The following is a 20,667-nucleotide window of genomic DNA, read 5'->3' as shown; positions in this document are numbered from 1 at the left end:
TAAAATTAGTAAATAAAATAAATAGCTAGCCACACTTCACAGGTGGTAGTCTGAAACTGTAACAGAGCTGCCACGTGCACAAAGGTCCAGAGCCACCTGGAAAAAAAGATTTAAAAAATTAAGAAGAAAACCCCCCCCCATCTCATTTTCACACTACAGTCAAGGCAAGGTTGCAGCACTGGAGTTTAAGTGTTTGTTGGCAGATGTGATCAAAGTTTTTTTTCCTTTTGCTACAATAAAATACTTCACCTTAAAGGCCATCAAGTTTCAACCCCCTGCCATGGGCAGGGACACCTTACATTATACCAGGTTGCTCAAAGCCACATCCAACCTGGCCTTGAACGCTGTCAGATGCGGCAGGCACAGCTTTTCTCAGCAACCTGTGCCAGTGCCTCATCACCCTCACAGGAAAAGAATTTCTTCCCAATATCTCACTGAAACCTACCCTCTTTCACTTCAAAGCCACTACCTCTTGTCCTGTCAATACTGCCCTTGTCAATAGCCCCTCTCTAGCTGTAGGTCCCCGTTAGGAAGCTGTTCTGTGGTCTTCCCAGAACCTTCTCTTCTCCAGGCTGAACAAGCCCAGCTCTCTCAGCCTGAACTAGATGATCTTTAAGGTCCCTCCCAACTCAAAACATTTGATGATTCTATGATTCACTTCTGAAGTAAAATTCATGTAATGAAAAAGTGATGCTTCAGAACAGTGTAAGGGCAAAGAAAATAGAGCAAATAATGCAAACATAGCTACAGTGCCAAAAGATTAGTACTGTTTTTAGCTGGATGGAAACCAAAGCTAACTGAACTACACAAGCAACATTATGAAGATATATTATGCTACAAAATAAACATAAGTTTTTGCAGTAACATTATGAAGCCCATCTCTCTGTACCTAATAGTGCTTCCAGAAGCTTAATGTTTTGTCTCAGCCACAGTAATCTGTAAATAGCGTAAAAGCAATAATCCATAGAATATGATACATTTAAAGCACACTACGAAGAATCACTTTACAAAGATGTATTTTCTGTAAAAAAATCAAATTATTTCAGAAGCTGCAGCATTTTTTCATCATCTGAGCAAGGACTGAGCTGCTCAATCTGGAGATTTTCCCAGTGCCGAGGTTTGGAGCGGCAGTTGAACAGGAAATACTGTGCAGTCTGTGCATGCATTACATTCCTGTCCCGCCCCGAGCAGGCAGCCAACAAACAAACCTTTCTTCTAGTAAAAGAGGGAAAAAAAAACCCCAAGGCAGACTGCACAAAGTTCACCAGCAGATGTGCCCCATGAATCCAAACCGGCCTTTTCTGCTGAGAAAAAGAATTCGATGCATTTGCAATGTTGGTGTATGTCATGTCACAGTTTTGTGAAGCTGGATCAGCAAAGGACTCCCAGTTTAAGGAATCAAAATCTGCAGTGCTGAGCTTCTGCGGAGTACTTTAAATAAGCAGTAACTGCACGTGTGTCAGAGTACATTTCAAGATGGTTTTGCCAGATATTAGTAGCAGCTTACAATCAAGCTGCAACAGTCAATCAGAACCAGGTTTTATACACCAAAAAACCCACAACACCCTATTTGCAAAAAAGGGGATTGCTTTATTTCCATTTTATGTGCAGCACTAACAAACAAAGACTCAGAACTTAAGTTTGTCTTCAACCATAAAGTAACAGTTAGTAACCAAATCACATGCTCATGTTTCTCAACTGTTTTGAATTGCTCCCAGGTTGGCCTCTTAAATTCTGGAAGAAATTTAATAATAATTTGTTAAATGCTTGGAGGGAAGGCAAACAAGAAACAAACAAATGGAAACATGAGCAGCACATGGGGTCAAAATGGCAGCATCTCAGAGTCTTGTTAGTCATGGCTGATACCCTCTGGCATCGGAAGAGGAGCAGACTCAAAATGGCAGTGAAGCAAATGTAAACAAGCATGTGTTTATAGAGCAAAACTATGTACAGTATGGGATCTGCTCTGCCTTGGATTGTGCTGACACGTAACATGGTGGGAACAGCAGAAAAGAACAACTCTCCGAATGCCGAGCAGCTAACACATAGGAAAAGCAGACACAAACGAGCAACAGTCTGGCATGTGAAGCCATCACACAACTCTAGCAGTTGCAGTTTTCCCCAAACATTAATTTAATTCAAAGCTGATATAATAAAATACCCAGTCTTTGAACCAATGCTGATTAAACAAAACCACGTGAAAAACAAGAAAACACTTTCTAAACCTATTTATTACACACTGTACAATTGTACAGACACTTGCACTAGGCACAGACACATGCATGGCCTCTGCAACCCCAGCCTTCGCTTTCCTTAGGTAGCTATGCCATTGACGTCAGGATGAAGTTACTGAAGAGCTGTTAAAGCCCCTTTTTAGGTGCTCCACAGCCACAGTGCGGTGTGCAGAACACCAAGCTATCCACTGCCTGCACATCTTAGTCTCCATTCCGTTGATTTTTCAAGTTGAAGTACGATCCAAACCTAAGGAATAGGGCTGGGCACCATACCTATGACTGGCTCATTTCCTTATCAAGTTTGTTCAGTTTAATAAATAGAAGTTTGGGTGCTCTTCCCCCTCAGTGACCAAATTCACCACCTAAAGCTGTGAAATTAGCTTAGTTTCTGCCTCCTGCCTCGAAAAGGCTGACTCAAACATAGGTGACACTTCTGATACTCTTTTTTGACATGAAAGGTATGAAACAAGTGGTTCACCAAAACATTATTCTACCCTCTTTCCCCTCAAAAATACCACACCTCCAACCAAAGCCATACCAAACTCTCGCTCATCTGAGGAGACTACGCTTAATTTACTTTTCCTAAATATAGTCATAAGATGTTCCCATAGAGACAGCAGCATTCCCAACTGTACTTTTTGCAGCAAATACTTCAGTAAGACCCCAAATCTGTATTAGCCTATTTTTGCAAGTTTTCTCATCTCTTTCCTAGGAACAGCTCTTCTCTAACAGATCAATCTCACAAAAATGCTGTTGGAGTGCTCCCTTGCAAGAAAATGTTTTGTTTCTCCATTTCGCCTTATGAGTTTCTCATTCACTCCCTGGGGATATTTTGGGACAAGCTACAGTTCTTCTTCCTGCCAGGGAAGTTGTTCATCCAAAGTCTGTTCCCCAAAAGATACATCCCTAATAGTAAAAATCAAACCCAAAACTTGGATACTTTTTTTTTGTAGCTCCTTTGATGCCTATTTCCAATTACTACTTATTTTTCCCAATCCACTGCTTTTGTGGATATTGACTGCAGTTCCCATAAAACATCCACTCTGTGTGAAACTACACATTTTAAATAATGGTGCTTCTGGTAACATTTTTTATAGCACCCAAGCCATTTAAATCATGTAATTTCTGGACAAAACTGTCTTAATGGAGTAAGGAACATGCATGACTACTTATGAAATACTTACCTTCTTTCTTTGAAAAAACAGAAGTTCCAAAACTCCAAAAAGCCATTCACTTTAATAGAGATGTAGTTATTTGGACCAATTACTGTTTTTCCCTGTCCCTCTCCAAATATCTCTCTGTTATGAAATCCAGATAAAAAGGAAGAGGAACCCCATGCTTTTGAAGAGCAGACTTTCCCTAAATCACTATCATCTGTGCTTCTGTCATTAATATAACCCAAAACTAATAGCTCTAACAACTAAAACCACTCTTGAAATCAAGTTACAGCCAGTATTACTTTAGCAGGTTATCTGAATCCAGTGCTTCTGGGAGAAAAATTAAAAAATTAAAACATCAGGTTTTGATTATAAACTTAATTCTTTTAGTTGCATGGTTTTCTCAAGGACCAATAAAGAAGACACTTCAGTGTATCTGCTGGGGCAGAATCTGACTTAGAGGAACTGTTGCCAAAGTAACTTCTCCTCTAGCTTCAGCTTCCATGGAGTAGATTTTACCCAAACTTAGATTAACACTCATAAATAAATATTTTTTTAATACTTACAGTATTTATGAACATTTAATACACAGAGAAAAAAAAAATGTTTGCAATTTTATTTGCTGCTTTTTTTCTTCTAGCTGTTGCATCTGCCCATACCAGCAAAGCTAGAAAGAACTGTGACAAAGGTAAGTTTTTGGTAAGATCCACACATATTCAGTAGCTACATTAAATCTAAAGTAATTACAATGTCAACCACTGCAGTTTTTCAGTACAATGGAAGTGGCACCTGCACAAGAGCAGCACTGCCTGGTATCTCTGACAAAAAAATTTAAGCTGTAGTTCATCTTTCTGTAACAGCATTTACTGCTACACTCCTAAGAGGCAAGTCAAAAAAGCCCCACAAAAGCACACTGCAAATTCTCATTAATTATTTGCTAGAATACCTGGCATTGCCCTGGTGAACCATGAGCCTGCTCTCCTTTGCTTTCAAACTCCTTTTCCCTGGGGTGAATTTAAAAAGGCCAGTAAGATACATGCTGTCATTTTTGAAAGACAAGCATAATGTACTCATATTTAGTTTAAAACATCTAGATGCCCATCTGAATCTTGATCAACTACAGAAAAAAAACATGACTACAGGGGAAGGAACAGCCAAACCCAATATACATCTGCCATTACTTTAATATCTTTAGGAGTCTGATACAAAGAATTTTATTTCGCCATTGGCTGGATAAGTACCAAAACACAAAGCTGAGCTAAATATCAAAACCACCTTTAAGAACACATTCAACTTACCTCGTTCAGCAAGTCTGTAATTTATATATTAAATAAATAAATCAAGGTAGTATTTCTCATTAAGAATTACAAAGCCCAAAATGGTAACTATCACAGCCTACAAGACAATTCAACCAATGCCAGCACCCCCTGTAAGAGCACAGACTGCAGGTACTCCTTAATAGTAAGTGTACTTTCAACTGATTCCAAGAAATAAATCAAAAAACATTCATTCCTAGCTCTTCTGACCTTTTCCTTTGGACTCAAGATTATTTTACCTATTCAGCATTCCCAGAACATCAAAAGCAGCACATTCCCACCTGGAATACAATATTCAGAAAGCTAAAACAAAAGATACAGGAAACTGTAAGCCTTGTGTGATAAAGTTACTAGAGTTCTGACATAAAAAGCAGTGCAACTTGACCAACTTCCAGCAATCCCTTTCTAGAACAAAGCCACAGCTTATTGCCGGTTCAGAAATTCAGATAATAAAAAACGAAAATAAATTAATTTTTCTTATTCCATTAAGCTTAACAGGAGGGGATTTTTTTAAAAGCATTCTGGTGCCTTAAACAAGCTGACAGTTCAGCTGCAGGTTGGAACAGCTGCAAACACGTTTAATTACTTCTCCAAATACCCAGAACATAAAGTAGTTTTGACCTATATCCTAAACTTTGTACTCAAAGGAATGTACACAATTTAATACCTATGCTTTTAACTTCTAACAATCCTATAAAACAGAAAGCTACCCATTTACTATTTTACATATAAGTCATGAAAAAAGCATGAATGACTGCTGTGTAACAACTGAAGATGTTAAATAACCAGTGTCTTCAGGACTACAAGTTTGGGGAAGTAAAAAAATAAACTATTTCCTTAATTCCACTAAAAAGAAACAAAACCCCCAAAAACCCAAACCACCAACAAAAACCCAAACACAGAAACTCCAAACCCAAAAGAGCATAGTAACTTTTTGTTGTTTACTGAGCGAAAGTGATGACATTTGTAGTTATGTGGATACATTCTACAAAACCCACTCCTCCCCAAAACAAAAGGCCAAATACTGATCTTAGCAAAAGTAGAAGGTAAAAATAGACCTGCACCCATTAGCAAAATTAAAACTCCTTCCTAGCTTACATCTTCAGGATGTGCCTTTGTGCTGATAGTTAAGAGATAATGGAAGCATGATGCAACAGAAATTGCTCTGAATTTTACAGCTCACCCAGGTCCCAGCCTCTCTCAACTTACATTCTTGCCCAAGTTGTTTATAAAGAACACTTCCAGATCAGCTGGTCTCTGCCCAATCTGGCAAAAATAAAGCTGTTTTCTTTCATCACTGTTACAGTGGCAAGGGTGAGCAGTTTATTCAGCACATGATGACACAATACTATCCCCACTGGTTCTCATCTTATTCTTTCTTGGGGTAGAAGAGCCAGACTTTCACCAATTACATTAAACAGATCTTACTGTCCTGTTGTTCTTGGCACTTAAAAAAACTAGGTCTTGCAGAGCACTTACTCTCCTAGAGAGGTAGGATTCTTGTCTTATTACCAGCACTTCTAATAGCAGAGGTCCCAGTTCGGCTCAGGGAAGAAAAGCAGCTGCTGATCTCATGCAGGAACCCAAACCAGATGACCAATCTGCTACATTTACTGCACTTAGCTGAGATGGAAAATCCCATGCATATGGGCCCATAACTGTTAAATCACATTAAGTCAATACTTCTTCATATGAATCATATGAAGTCTGTACCTACTAAAGCACTTAGAAGGCCATCTTCAGGATCTGTCCCTTCCCCTCTCCCCAAAATAACAAGCTCTAACCTTAGAGAGCCCCAGCCAGCACCAACACTCCGCATCACTCCTCTTCAGTGATTTTGCGCTCTCTGTGCACCTCTGACTCGGACTTTGATGAATTGCGGTTAAGATGCCTGGACCCACTCTGCATACAGGTGTTCATACAACAGACCCTACTGCGATGTGGGTCGTAACTCGAACTGAGATGGAAGAAGGGGATGGCAACAACAGTTTCTAATTGAAAGCTGCATGGGTACCTCCAGGATACCTCGCGGTGTGCAGCAATGTTTGCACTGTGGAAAGCGTTGCCTCAGACACCTGACACATCTCTGTGTGTTGTTTATCCTAGTAGTTTTTAAAATCCCTTTTGGCCCAAATAATAACTACTATGTTCTGTACTATAAAATAGCATAAGCAATTTTAAAAGCTCTCTTCTGGCTGCTGGCTGAGTGCTATCAGTTCAGGCAGAGCCTCTCCCTGCCCATTTAGCTCCTTCTGCCCAGCCCCAGCCTATTCAATGAATTACTAAAATCTAAACAGACTTCTGCATTTGAATTGATCTCCTGAAGCTATATGGAGCTAAAGCAGAAGAACATTGTATGCGATTGCATGCCTGCTGCAAAACAAGATAAATACCTGTACCTCTTCCACTCCTACATAATCAAAACAACGAGGACAAATAGCTGTGTATCAGCTTCATTACCACCTTTCTTGGATCTAATTTTTCTTGGGGACATAGGAAAACATTACAAAAAATGCATGACCAAACAGGATTTTCCAAGACCAACATTTAACAAAGACAAACAGTAAAAATCTGGAGCTAAACCATGCCATGCTACAGAGATGTCCTCCTTTCTCCTGAGGAACTCTACTCCAGTAACATGTACGTGCACATGAATGAAGGCACAAGTTCCCTCCCATGGCCCAAACACAAGCCAAGAACTCCAGCCCTACAAAATAAACAAAGTAAGGTCTGGTGTGTTTAAGACACACATTGCCAAAAATCCCTTGCCAAGACCCAGACAACTGGTAGTGGGAAGTGCCTGGGTGGTCATGGGTCTCCACATTGAACAGAACTATTATTTCTTTTGTCTTAATGACATTACAGATCCAAAGTAATTTCTGTAGATATTCTCCTTAACCTCCTCATAGCTCAGTTCTCAGTCCAGCTGACCAGAGGCAGCATTCACAAAGCCAAGCTGGTAAGCACTCATACGGTATAATTCATCTGATTTGCCTACACTAGAACCCACCCTAAAACTGCCAAATTTTTCCCCTGCTTCTCTCCACTGAGAGTCCCTGATGAACAATCAGCTGTTTATATTGCAGACATTTAGTTAGGGGAAAGATCACCATCTCCCAACACCACCACTTTAGTCTTTCCTGTAAGTCAGTGGAGTGGGCCAAGACCAGAAACAAACTTGTTATCCTACAAATGTAGCAAAATAACCCCTTCATTTAAGCCTTCTGCTCATCTACCCGTATCAATGCAACTATTTCCTAACCAAACTACTAATCTGCATATCAAAAATACAAATGGAAAACGTTCATAAAAACAAAACACAACACAGGCTGGGTGGAGAATGGACTGACAGCAGCCCTGAGGAGAAGGACTTGGGGGTGTTGGTTGACGAGAAGCTCACCATGGGCCGGCAGTGTGCACTTGCAGCCCAGAAACTAACCATGTCCTGGGCTGCAGCACCAGCAGTGTGACCAGCAGGTCGAGGGAGGGGATTGTCCCCCTCTGCTCTGATGTGGTGAGATCTCCCTGCAGTCCTGCAGCCAGCTCTGGGGCCCACAACACAAGAAGGACATGGAGCTGTTGGAGTGAGTCCAGAGAAGATTATGAAGATGGTCTGAGGGCTGGAGCACCTCTGCTATGGAGACAAGTCAGGGCTGTTCAGCTTGGAGAAGAGAATCTCTGGGCATGTAGCGATAAGAACATGGGGAGTGGTTTTAAACTGAAAGAGGAAAGATTTAGATTAGATATTAGGAAAAAATTCTTCCCCATGAGGGTTAGAAGACACTGGCACAGACTGCCCACAGAAGCTGTGGCTACCCCATCCCTGAAGTGTTCAAGGCCAGGTTGGATGGGGCTTGGAGCAACCTCAGCTAGTGGAAGGTGTCAGTGTCCCACAACAGGGGATTAGAACTGGATGAGCTTTAAGGTTCCTTCCAACCCAAATCGTTCTATGATTGTATGACCAGAATTTAACATGAGGTTTCTCAAGGAGGCTGAATCAGGAACACTGGACACCAAATAAAACCTCCTGCACCAATCAAGTCCATCCCAGCTTTCAGGATTCCTTCAGACTCCCACGAATTCTCCCTAATATGCTGCAATAAAAATGCCATCATACAGAAAAGTCTGATGACACTTAATGGAAAATTATTTGCTACAAATATTATGTGTACCAGCTCTAAGACCACAAAGCTTCTAAGCTTCCACAGCAGTTTTTTCTCTCCTCTTCCTCCCTCCTTTTGTGAAGAGGTGAAGAGGTTTTTTTCACACAGAGGATGGCCTGGACACTGACTTATGCAGTACACTTCAGCAAACACATTATTCACGAAACTTGTGTGGTTTTGGATTTTTTCTGATTTGAAGAAATTCAACTGCTCAAAAACCTATTAACCACCTAGGACATTTATAGGTGAGCCCAAGCACTGAAGAGGCTGTTTCATCCCTTCCTTTAATGAAGGACGAGGTAATTTCCAAAGATCTTCAACAAGCCACATGTTAAAACATGCTTCACCACTCTCCGGTAACAATGCGAAGTAATTACAACACTCATGTAATGTTAGTGCCTGCTTTCTGGCCACAGGTTTTAAGTTTCCCACCATGATCTTAAGTCTTCTACTGAGTCTCAAAGATAGGTGCATCTTCATCAATAACGTTAAAAACATTGCCAGCTCTACAAATCTGTGACACTCCTCTTTTTCTTCTGGTTATGGTACAAACATCTGTATTCGTTTGTGGTTTATGTCACTGGCAATTTCACAGTAAACATTAAGGAATGTGGCTGGAAGTGAATATGTAAAAGAAAAAAAAAGTTAGAAATATGTAGTTTCTCTTGCAACCACAAGTTTTGGATACTTCCATTAAAAAGAAAGACAATAAAAAGTAATACCAGAAGGTACTAACTGCTCCAAGTGACAACTGGGGACACAGAATTGAGGTTTCCTTAAAACTCTGGATCAAGTGACAGAAAACAATACTGCATTGTACTTTTTAATAGGACAGCTATACTGCAAAGCAAAGAAGAAAAGGTCAACCCCACCGAGTAAGACAAGTTGAAGCCTAAAGAGAACTAAATTCACTTTTCTGCTCCATTACTAATTCCCATGTTGTTTTTTTTGTTGTTGCTGTTGCACAAGTGGCTTTGTATGTTTTGTGGTTCCTTGTATTTAGAAAAACTTCTTAAACCCAGGGTAAAAAACCACCTATAAACATTTCCTGCTTTGTTTTTATCCTTAGGTAGAGCACACATACAGCCCTTCACCAGGAGCTTGGGGCTGAACACATATTAAAAATTTAGAGGTGCTCATATAATTTAATAGTAAGGTCTAGAGGAGTACTTAGCTTGTAATAGCCTAACTTTATTCTCTTATCACAGGTAGCTTACATTTCTGAAGTAGTATCATGCACTGTTTTACCCAATGTGTAGAAATGACATTAAAAGCACTATTAGGAAATAGCGCTACGTGAGGTCCTTAGCATTTAAGTAACAATTTAAGTTATGCTTTCCACAAAATATAATTGTGGTGTTTGGTGTTTGGATATTACTAATTACAGATATTTTTCCTATTAATAAAGTAATTGTTGCAGAAGAGTCTAGTAAGGCAACGGAAAGAAACATATCTCAAGAGCTCTTGTCTAAACATGCAACTTGGTGTTTTTTCTCCTTGAGTCATTTCAGGTAACTACACCAAGCATGATCTAGGAATGAAAAAGTATATTGAAAAGTAAAAGTGAAAAAGACCACTAAATATTATGTCACTTGGTTTGTACTTGTTTATAGTGCTAGCACATCAGAAAAAAAATAATTATAAACCTAAGTTTGTACCACGCTTAAAATATTCCACATTAAAAGAATTTATTGTATTATATAATGCTAAATAGCTTTAAACATCTCTTCAAATCCCATTTACAACCCATAGATAAAAAAGCTCACACACATTCTGCCTGCCTTAATAAACCAACAGGATACACATACATGCATGAATACATAGCATGCATATGCACACACCTGGAAAAGCTAGCTTGAAAGTGGTTCAGGTAACAAGAATATGCAGCCCAGCCCTGTATCCAAACCAGAGAGGTAATAATTCTTAGACATGGAGTTTAAAGTAACTTCAACATACAGTCACTCTGTCATTCTAAAAAGCATATTCTGGCTAGAATTACCCTGACTCTTTTAGGAATTGAATTCCAGTAATATAGTGAGAATTATGCAATGATCATATCGGCTTATTTTCAACAAAATTCTGGTTTCTTTTCCTTGAGGAAATTCCAACAGTACTTGCATGCACCACTCCTGTATTAGCAAGAGTTAGAGTCTTTTACATAATTTCTTTTTTTTTCTATATAGAAAACGTATTCAAGTTCATTTCTACTGAGGGAAAAAAAAAAGCTTTCGCTTTGTTTTCCTCATGAATAATACATTAAAAATTTAATATCAGAGTACAAATCTTCTTTTTAAGCCTCCAGAAGCAGTATGTGAATACTATTCTATTACTTTGAAATGGCTCATGCACATGTTTAAATAAGGATAAGCTATCAACTGTTGTTTTCCATAATTAAGCAATATTAACAAAATACTTCACCATTTATCAGAGCAATTCTAAAGCAATACTGCATAGTGATGTAACTGCCATCAAAAAAGATAATCGCTTACCATATCCACAATAAGGAGTATAATACATATTCATCCATAACTCACTGTTATAATCTGAAGTGGAACAGATTTTTTTCAGCCACTCATGAAAACCCGTTTGTTTACATGAAGGAGATAAGAGAATCCTGATTTCAAGTAGGCATCTGCGGTCCACATTACTAATAACATATGTAAATAAAACCAAATCCCGCAAGCAAAAGCATTTACAGCAGAAAAAATTATGTAAGAGAGCAGGGGGAACAAAATAACTGCCTATTAAAAAGATGGAAACTTCTAGGAAGAGTCCTTCTAAGAAGAGTGGTCGCATTGATCTTGTGCTGCTTGTTTAAGGCTTGACTGAAGGCTGATGGCTCCAATACAGCCTCACGCTTCCTAGTCCTTCCTAGGCTTCTATAAAAATAAACTGCGGAATATGAACCCAGATGTTTCAGAAATCAGAAAGCAAGAGTCCAATTAAATTGCTACCATGGAAGTATTTTTAAGTGTTTGCGTCTGGCAAGGCTGTGTTAGAACACAGTATTGCAGAGTTCAGTTCCCTGGAGCCTTCAAGGATAATTTCCAGGAAGCTACCAACAAGTTAACAACACTTAAAGAACTGGACAAAGTGTCCTTTGAGAAAGGAGCATGCACACTAAAATCTGCAGAATAAAGTACAAATGCACCAAATACAAACTTTGTCTTCATTTTTATGCATCGCCTCTGCCGGGAGGATGAACAGAAATGGGGGAAGAGATAAAGAGTAATTTTTCTTAAGGTAACTGAAAGCAACGTTACAGACTCAACTGTATGGCTGCAACCACAGCTTTAAGACAGTTATCAGCCAAATTATCCTTTAAAGATATCTTTAAGGTATCACGTTCCACATCAACTGGGATACTCTGATCACTACCACAGCAAGAGAGTAAGAAATGAAAAACTTTATTCTTAATTTCCTATAAATCCTTTTTAAACCATCATTAAGTTATTTGTATTTAAAGATTTCACTCAGGGCTGGATTTTCAGATGACTCTTCACTTTACCTACAAAAAGGCAAACCTAAGGTGCAACACAGAGGAAACAAAGATTCTATAATGCTTGGTTTGGTGATGAGCTCCCATATCAGAAATTGTGCAAGTGAGCTGTAAATCCTGTAAAAAATACATTCCTAACTGAGCTTCCAAAGGGACGTGAGGTCCCAGCAAGGTTTGGAATCATCATCCTCAGTTGCTTACTTTTGCAGTGTGCCCAAGAGCCAGCCTCCTGCAAAACTCCTGCTCTTCAAGTAGAGTGCTGAAACCTTCATGTTGCTTTTTCCAAAAACTTCTACCTTCCTACTTCTCAGCATTTGCTTTAGTCTTAAATAATAAAATTCATATGAGGAGCAATTTTACCTAAACCTCTCAGAAATAAAACCCTATTACTGTCTGAACTGTTAAGACAACAAGAAACTGTCAATCTGCTGAGCTGCCCTCAGTCTAGCTCCCGGGTTCAGCACAGTGAAAGGGCAGCTCTGCCTAGGCAGTGCCTGCCCCAAACGTCACTTGCGTCCCACAGCAGGAAGTCCACCCAGCAGTTGCTGGCACACAGTGCTGCGAACAGCATGGGCTATGTTTGTCCATTACCCTTTTTCCTTTTGGCTGGTGTCTCGGGTTCGTGAGCTCCTCTCCCCTTATACAGGAAGCTGGGGCCTCAAGCTTAATCCTCAACATTCAGTTCTTTTCTCTTCCAGCTACCACTACAAACATATTCTCCCTGAATTTTCTTTCTGAAGGACAGAAAGATTAACAAATTTCTGCAGCTGAACAAACAAGCTAAACATTATTCATCGCGACAGAGAGCAGATAATCTGAATCTAAAAGTACAAACAAACTTGCAACACCACTGCAAACAGATAACCATGAATGTCGTAGTATCTTTATTCATGTTTCAACATTACACTTCAGTTACTTGATGGGAGCCAGATGCAGCTGCTCTCAAGCACTTTCACTGGCTTTTGTGCAGGGCTGAGGAAGTGGCAGCAATACCAGACTTGTAGGAGATTGGTAAAATGAGGAAGATGTAGCTGCAAGCAGAAGAGCCTGGCTACAGCAGCCTGGGAACCCACTACAATAGATCAAGGGGGTAAAGGGAGAAAGGAGTCTACAATTCTAATTTATCTTCTTTTAGTCTGAAAGCAGGTGAGTTTCTCTGCACTAAGGCATCTATGCCCTCCTACTGCTCCACCTGCTCAGTCCACATCAGTCTCTGGACTCTACCATCGGACCTTTGCATCCTCTGAACAGCTTGGTTCTTTCTCAACCAAAGAGGGTCAATCTCCTTTTCCACTCTCTTAGCCATTACAACATTGCCAGGACCCCCCCTCCAGTATGTTCCCCAGGACAAGAAAACCCAAGCACCAAATTTCTGTATCTTAAAATGTAGCGTTTAGTAAAGTTATTTCTGTGTGGCCCCCTCCCAGCAGCTTCCTCAATTCCTTCACCCTGAACTTCATGGTCTAAAATAGAGCAAAAAACCCTTCCTGTCATCCTTTCCAATTATTTTGGTGCTTCCTCAATTATTGACCCTAAGTAAAACTGCTATACTATATATAAAACCATCCGCAACTCGACTAAATGTATACATGCCACTTAAGAAGGGTAGGACTAAGCAGTTTCCAGACTCCTTCAGTTGCTGACTAAAATACCACTACAGTTTTTACTGGATTTACTCTAAATAATTTTATAATATTTAAAATGTAGACAGCACAGCAGCAGCTCACTGTTGACTTAAACACCAACTGTTGTATTGAGAGCCTCATCAAAAGGAACTGATGCATCTCCGAATGACTGTGGTCTGCTCTATAAAACCAGCTACTCACCAAAAGTACCGCAGGATGCGCAAAGGGCACCACAAAATGAAGACATATTAGGGACCCATCAGTCTCTTGAGGTATTCCACAAAAAGCATTTGATATGCCTAAGAGAAAAGGTACTTTCTCAAAAGGGAGGGAAGAAGGGCTATTGCTTTAAGTGACAGCTGAATTGATTTCTTTTAGGTTCTTCGGCTTCCTGACTCAAGGTGTTGTCAGTGGTATGAAATGAACATGATGCTTTTGAACACTCATCCTCTATTCCATGTTCCACTATACATAAATGGCTAGGGGATCTCCGTAATCTCTAATGTAACAGCAAGGAGAAGTGGGAACAAAGAAGTGAATCTACACAGATTAACTATATGCAGAATTAAACATATCAGCACACCTTTTCTGTATTAAAAAATGTATGCCAATGCCAACACGAGTGTGATCTCTACTGCCAAACTATTGAAATTTTGCAGTCATGGAAACTATGGAAAGATACATAAATCAATAAACAAAAACCAGGATACCCACCCCACCCCCCAGCCCAGATGAAAAAAAGTTCTCTGCTAGCTTTTCACTGCAGGTCACCTTTACTACTCTGATTTCTTTATCCCAGCTCCTTGGAAAGTTCTCAAATCCAAATCCACTGCTCAAAACTTTACACAGCAGTTCAGAAGAAGTCTTTCCAAAACAGGGTACAGAAGGACGACTTCACCATGCTTACAAATCAGCTGTCATGTTGGAATGTGTAAACAGGCATATATCTTATTTTTACTGCTGTGTGTCAAATCCAACTACTACAAATATCTCAGGATTTTCTACAGACTAGAAACGCAACTCCTTTCTTCTCAGTTTTTGCAGTGGCTTATTCCACAAAAATCTTGAAATAGTCTGATGAAGTAACATGAAAAACACAGGATATACATTTAGTTCATCCAGCTCCTTTCTATTTTTAGTGGAAACACCCAATACGTCTTTTATTTCAGTACCGGTGGATTCAGTATATTCCCCATTGCATCATCCCAGGTCGCTAATGACTGACCAGTGCCAGACCTAGAACAGACCTGGCTCTATCCCTTCCAAGGCCCTGAACTACTAATACATTATGCAAAGACTTCTGCAGCCATTTTATAGCAGTTTATATGCAGACCACATTTTTCTAGTTTGGTGTCTTAAAAGATTCACTTCAACACGTGGTAATCTACTAATTTTTCCTTCCCTTATTACCAAGTTACAGAAATAAGTTCAGTTTCCTTGACATGGTTTATTTTTGAAAAGATAAATCTGCTGGAGATTATCGGTTTCCTTGGTTTCCTGCAGTGTTGCTTATGTTTTTGTGTTCCTTTCTGAGAACCAAAATTAGAAATTATGAATAAGGAAGCTTAAGCATTACGTTCATTCTTTTAGGTTTTTTTTAGAAGATTATTTACTCTTCCCAAGGTGCCAAAGGTAACAGCTCACAGCTCTGAAGTTGTATAGTTTCACACCAGCCACTAAGCATCCAGTGATTTAATTTGCCATCTGCTCTCAATTAAAGTCTTAGCCAAAGACTGATAAAAGCTTTTCTTCCCCCATTTTAATAAAATATTTTAGTGTCAGAACTTGGTTACTTCCTTTTCCTGCTGAGCAAGGAAAACCAAATCCTGTGTGTTCCTTTCGTTACTACCACACTCGCCAATTCTGTGTCTTCCCCATGGCCACTGATAGGTGCACGTTCTGGCAGGCACAAGTCTCAGGACATGAAAAATTAATTAAAAAAAAAAGGCAACAAAAATTCTTTTATACTTATCCCTGCTCAAATCATCCCTATTGGAAACTAGGTCAGACTCTCTGCAGGCTTCCTTCCTTCCTTTCTTCTTGTGCTGGAAAAACTTATCAAGTTTGTGAGTTACTATAATTTCTATCCTTCATTTGAACTGGGACAGCCTGTGCTTGTCTCCATAATAAAAAACTCTGTTAAACTGCCATCTCATCTTAAATCCTCTTTCAGGTTTGCATCTGAAAGAACTCTGAGTCATGTCTCCTACTTCTGAGTTTATTGAGGTTTGCCACCTCATAGCTCACTGATTTTAATGGCTTTGCTCTCTTTCTCTCTCTTCTCCCCTTGAATACTCTGATGAATGTCACCATTTCAGAGTCACCCTTTCTAAGTCACCTTCCACTTCCGTACTTCTGGTGCCTCCTTACCTATGATTTCAAAGTCACATCTTTAACAATTTCTTGGCTGCCTTTCCTACATCAAGCCCTTTGGAAAGCTAGAAGGATGTGCCGGGCAGTGTCCCCTGCTGCGCTCCTTCCCCAAGGGTCTAGCTACAAAAATCATTTCCACACCATCTTCCATGATTTTAATCACTCTGGGACTCACACAATATAAGATACATACTAATTGCAAGATGTTGTCAGGTACTTCAGTGAAAGCAGAGTAAGGATGCAAAGATGTCCAAGAAAAGCTATCTAATGTAACTGTTATCACTAGCATAACAGGCTGTAAAAGTGAGCACTGCTAAGAGTGACAGAATCACAGAATTGTTTTGGGTTGGAAGGGACCTCAAAGATCATTTAGTTCCAATCCTCCTGCCATGGGCAGGGACACCTTCCACTTGGCTCAAAACCCCATCCAACCTGGCCTCGAACGCTGCCAGGGATAGAACAGCCACAGCTTCTCTGGGCAACCTGCTCCAGTGTCTCATCACCCTTGCAGTGAAGAATTTTTTCCTTATAACTAATCTGAATCTCCCCTCTGTTACTTTAAAGCCAGAAGAGATGTGTTTGTACAGAACATGGCCACTACAGAAACTTTCTAGTGCTACTATTTTACAGTAAGTTTTATTATTACTAATATTTTATCTCACTCTTTCTCTGTAACTCCATAAATGAAGTATTTAATTTATGTGCTTTGATGGGTGCTTTATCACTTAACAGAGAGCACTCCTGAAGCTGACGTGCTACACTGAGCAAGGACAACACTGATGGTACATTGTTATGATGTATCATAGCAGAGGGCAGCAGCCTTCAAAGAGCAAACACAAACATTATTTTAAACTTAAAATCTTCACTGCTCCTGTTCATATGAAGTACATCTTAATCCGCCCTACAATGCGTATGTGCAAACCACAAACTATCGCTTCCCAGTATCTTCCAAGATCTCCAAAGTTCTTGTGCAGCTTAAAGAAGTGGTCTGTCACCGGGTAAGGACTCTGCCCAAACTGCATCCCCTCCTTTCACAGCCACAGCTTCTACGTTGTCTGCATTGCACCAGTCCTTTTTCACCACTGCACAACTCTGATCTTTTTAAAAAATAATTCCTGTAACCAACCTTCATGCCTAGGTAAAGTATTGAAGTCATTTTAAAAGAGGTGCACATTAATCCTTAAGGGACGAATCTTTCTTTCTTACCAAGACAATTTCAGGCTGTTTTTTCAGAGTTTGGGAAGTGCCTAAAGACGCAGGAACACACCTAAGCGATCTGTTATTCTGCTCAAAGCCCCATATAAGCACCTCTCAACAGGACATGTTTCCCCTTTTGATGAAAATGAGGGCCTGACTTCAGCCTTTTCTGCCTGAGTTGCAAAGCTGCCCAGCTCCCTTTATGAAAGCTGTCACCAAGACCAGCATTTTCACTCTGTGACTAATCACACAGAAATAAAAGTATTTTTGTTTGGTGCATTTATTTTTAGTGAAGGTTTTTCTGTTTATTTGTTTTAAGCTTTTCTTCTAAATTAATTCTGAACACAAATGCCTTGGAGAGAACACAAAAGCCCAAACAACCAACCACAAAACTTCATGCAGTTTTGTGCTGTTTCTTGACCCATCTTGAAGATGGTCCAGCGTATTAGCAAAAACACAGGCCCACAGGCTCAGCGGTCAGTGAAACACCTATGAAATTTTTGAAAGTCTTTCTTATAGGCAGCATATAAACTGACCACCAATTTTAACCATTATCAAGCACCCTTACAAGAACAGATAAGAATTACACTGTGGTTGACCCAGGTTGATTTTTATTTTTTAAACACACTGCTTCTTAACTGCCTTGTATATGTCCAAATGTTCAGAGTAACAGGAAGCTTAAACATTAAAAATATATATTAAAAAAATGAACTGCAAGCTCAAGGAGTCCAAATCAAAGAGGAAACGGAATGTTCAAGACCAACGATGCTTGCAGCTTATACTGACACTAAGAAGCTCCCATCATGTTTCAAGCAATAACCATTGTCACCATTCAGCACAGCTAACAGAGGAGGCCCCCAAACATACAACAATCTCTCATAACATCCATGTTTCTACCACTGCGCTCAAACTAGGCTATCGTTTGAAATACAGGCATGATTAAATCTGTTCAGCCACTCTGTATATATATGTGTGTGCCAAGCAGATGAAGAGAATCACATTTGTAGTGATGAATGAAATTACTACAGGCACATTTGTAATGCTTCATGTCAATGGCGACATGGTCATCTATCAGGTTTTCGACACGTACAACCACCTTTCCATCATGAGATGTCTCATTATACACTCCAGTAAAAGCAACCGCAACAACTAACAATCTGTTTAGCATATTTGGCTCTACAGGTAGCTCATGAAGTCAAAAAGAATCGTGAGAAAATGATGCATCGTAAAGAAAACCAGTGTCATTTACGAAGATGACAGTCAGAGGTCAGACGCGATATACTTCCAGGAACTAACCTGATGACCCCTTTTTTTAAGGAACAGGGCTGTAACCTTGTCTTAATAAAAACTAGGTGTGCATTGAGCACACAGTGTTTTTTGGACAGCAGTGTAATAAGTAAAAATTAACCACACTCAAAACACATTATTTGTTTTAGGAAATAAGAATCCAATAGATTACCAGTGGCGGACCAGTTGGCACTACTACCGGGACTGCACCCCAAGCCTCCATGCCAAGAGACCTTCTATGTTTTACGAACTTTTAAAGCAACTCTTCTGAAATACTTCAGAGTACAGATTTCCAGATGCTTTTACACTAAATTGTATGTGGAGCACTGCTAGTAGATAGCCTAGTGCCCTGATTTTCGGGGTATTAGTCAAGATAGTAACTGAAGAGAATACACCATTGATGAAAGGTCAGAAGAGAAACAACCATGATCTACTCCACATGGAATCCCACTTTAAAGGCAAAGCCCTACAGGGCATTAAGAAAAAAAACCCCAAACCACACATTTCTTCTACCTAACACAACTCCTGTTTAAACTTATGTCCAGAAACGCAGGCAAACACACAGAAAGAGAAGATGAGGCTGCAGCAGCTTGCCACATCTCATTGGAGAGATTTTTTATTTATAAACCTGTTTTCCATTTAAGTGCTTAACACTGTGGATAACACACACATTGATTAGCTGCTATTTTTGCTTCCACAGCGCTATCATTGACAGCAGTTTTACTGAAGAGAACCCCACAACCAGCACTGAAAATAGTAGCAGAGCTCTCATACAAAGTGATTTTCAGTAACACATCAAAAATACGCTGTCAAAGATTAACTTCTTGCCTCCAAAAGCAAAGAATCTTTTAACTGATGATCTACCCAACAGCAGTTATTAAAGAGACCTCTAGTCATCATACCAGACACATACAGCACAATGTATTAACAAAAATGTATCAAATACTGCTGGTAAATCAGTCCCCAAATTATGCAAAGCTAGTTACGTGGATTATTTTTGTATAAATGCTTGGTGTTTTGCAACATCTGGCAAAGATGGAAAAAAAACCCACCTCCATGAGCATGAGTTTTACTGTAAATGCTTCAGTTTTGGCCTTGCAATCCCATGGAGTGCCAAGTAATTGGCTAATCCACTTTCAGAAATTACTGGGTTTTGGTTTGGTTTGTTGTTTTTTTTTACTTCTCTTGAATAAACTGCAAAGCTATGCCCTGCCTTCCCCTGTCGTTTCACTGCATGAGAATAAAGACTGTAGCTTATTATGCAGCTTAATGATATGTTAATCTTAAAAGCAAAACACTGAAGTGAAACACTAATACTGTCACCAAAACAAACTAACAATCAAAAAATGTGCTATTGAGTGTGATAGAGCTGTACGCCCAAATAATGTGAGAAACCAAAGCAGTAATTAGCACAAATTGTTTTATTTGACAGAATTAACAGAATATATGCAACTTGCTACTATGATGCAGTTTAAAGAAGAGGAAGAGTTGGCTTCTTATGGACTAGCTGGCATTAAAGCTATAAAACAAAGGACACGGCAAAAAGGTAAAGCTGAACCTAAAGAGAAGATATGTTAGAATTCTATGGGGAGATACAAAATGAATTTTACAGGGAGATACAAAATGAATTTTACATATTCTTCTTCTTTGAAGTCAGAACTGAGGGATTTTTTTTAAACAAGGTACAGATTTTCTACAGGAATACCTACCCCGTAATTTTTTTGAATCTTCTGTACTGAAAATTAATGTTCATGGTATTCTGATGAAATGCTAAGATAATAGTTTTTAGAAGTATATATTCTCTCCTGGAAGCTAT

The 20,667-nt window shown here is 39.5% G+C and overlaps 1 protein-coding gene across 8 annotated transcripts in view; it reads right to left on the bottom strand.

Annotated features, from left to right (window-relative positions):
* Nucleotides 1-20,667, bottom strand: part of CTDSPL (CTD small phosphatase like) — an 82,400-nt gene that overhangs the window by 43,375 nt on the left and 18,358 nt on the right. For 2 of the 8 annotated variants that reach the window (XM_057398261.1, XM_057398262.1), the window contains exon 1: nucleotides 11,360-11,699. The exons of 3 other annotated variants lie outside the window; for them this stretch is intronic. In XM_057398261.1, coding sequence (XP_057254244.1) covers nucleotides 11,360-11,666 — 307 coding nt within the window. In that variant the 5' untranslated portion in view covers nucleotides 11,667-11,699. Of the gene's footprint in view, nucleotides 1-11,359; nucleotides 12,153-20,667 lie in introns of those variants that run through there. 3 more of the 8 variants (XM_057398263.1, XM_057398264.1, XM_057398269.1) reach the window with 2 other exon arrangements.

Source organism: Pezoporus wallicus, unplaced genomic scaffold (genome assembly GCF_028554395.1).
Source record: "Pezoporus wallicus isolate ANWC-B61680 ecotype Strahan unplaced genomic scaffold, APGP_CSIRO_Pwel_v1 contig_7237, whole genome shotgun sequence".
Classification (NCBI taxonomy): domain Eukaryota; kingdom Metazoa; phylum Chordata; class Aves; order Psittaciformes; family Psittacidae; genus Pezoporus; species Pezoporus wallicus.
Note: the sequence above shows the minus strand (reverse complement) of the source record. Positions and strands in the feature narration are given on the sequence as shown.